This window comes from Emys orbicularis, chromosome 7 (genome assembly GCF_028017835.1).
Source record: "Emys orbicularis isolate rEmyOrb1 chromosome 7, rEmyOrb1.hap1, whole genome shotgun sequence".
Classification (NCBI taxonomy): Eukaryota; Metazoa; Chordata; order Testudines; family Emydidae; genus Emys; species Emys orbicularis.
The window spans coordinates 71389993-71390795 of record NC_088689.1 but is presented as its reverse complement, the minus strand read 5'-3'; the positions used below and the strand labels follow the sequence as shown (position 1 = coordinate 71390795).

The 803-nt window shown below is 51.6% G+C and overlaps 1 protein-coding gene across 1 annotated transcript; it reads right to left on the bottom strand.

The window, feature by feature from the left end:
* Nucleotides 1-203: 203 nt before the first annotated feature.
* LOC135881890 (elongin-B-like) lies at nt 204-569 on the bottom strand. Its single transcript, XM_065408617.1, has one exon. The coding sequence runs from the start codon at nt 567-569 to the stop codon at nt 204-206; it is 366 nt and encodes a 121-aa protein (XP_065264689.1).
* Nucleotides 570-803: the final 234 nt, after the last annotated feature.

Below are 803 nucleotides of genomic sequence, written 5' to 3'. Positions count from 1 at the left end.
GACGCAAGGAAGCCAGCAAACAATCATTGTCAATTGGCTCTCTAGAGACTGAGAAAGAAGATGTTGGCACCCCAGCGAAGATAAACAGCAAAGCTTTATTAGTCAAGTCAATGTTTTCAAGTGCTGCAAGTGAAATGAGCATACAGCTGTGACTGGTGCATGATCAGCACTACATCTATGTGATGGAGCAGTGGACCCTGGTTTCACTGCATAGGCTGCTCGCCGGAGCTGCTGCCAGAATCTTGAGGCTTCAAGACATCAGGCAGCTCGGGGGTGCTGGAGAAGGGGTCGATGTGCAATGGCTCAAAGGAGCCCTCGCTGGCTCTGAATAAGGCCAAGCCCACCATGGCTGGCGCCTGGGGACGGGAGGTCTGACTGCTTAACCCACATTCTATCAAGGTCCTGTCACCATCCTCCAGCAACCAGTCATCCTTGTATAGCTGCTGCTCCTCCGGAGGCCTCTTCAGGATGCCCTCCACAATCTTCTTCAGCTCCTGCACGGTGGTCGTCTCCTTGGCATCAGCAAAGATGGTCATTTTGTGGCGACGGATCATCAAGAAGACATCCATTGCTGCTACGGGGGCTCCTGATGGTCTTCTGGTGCCAAGGGGCACCACGGCCTTGTGTGTTGAAGATACGAGACTCACAACTGAAATGAGAGAACAGAGTCATGTCACTGGAAGGGATCATTTGAGGAGGCCAGGAAGAGATCTGCCCATCACAGCCAATGAATGGCTTCACTCCTGTTCTGCCAGACAGACTCACTATAGTTATAAAGCAACAGAGTCATTTACTCATAGGCA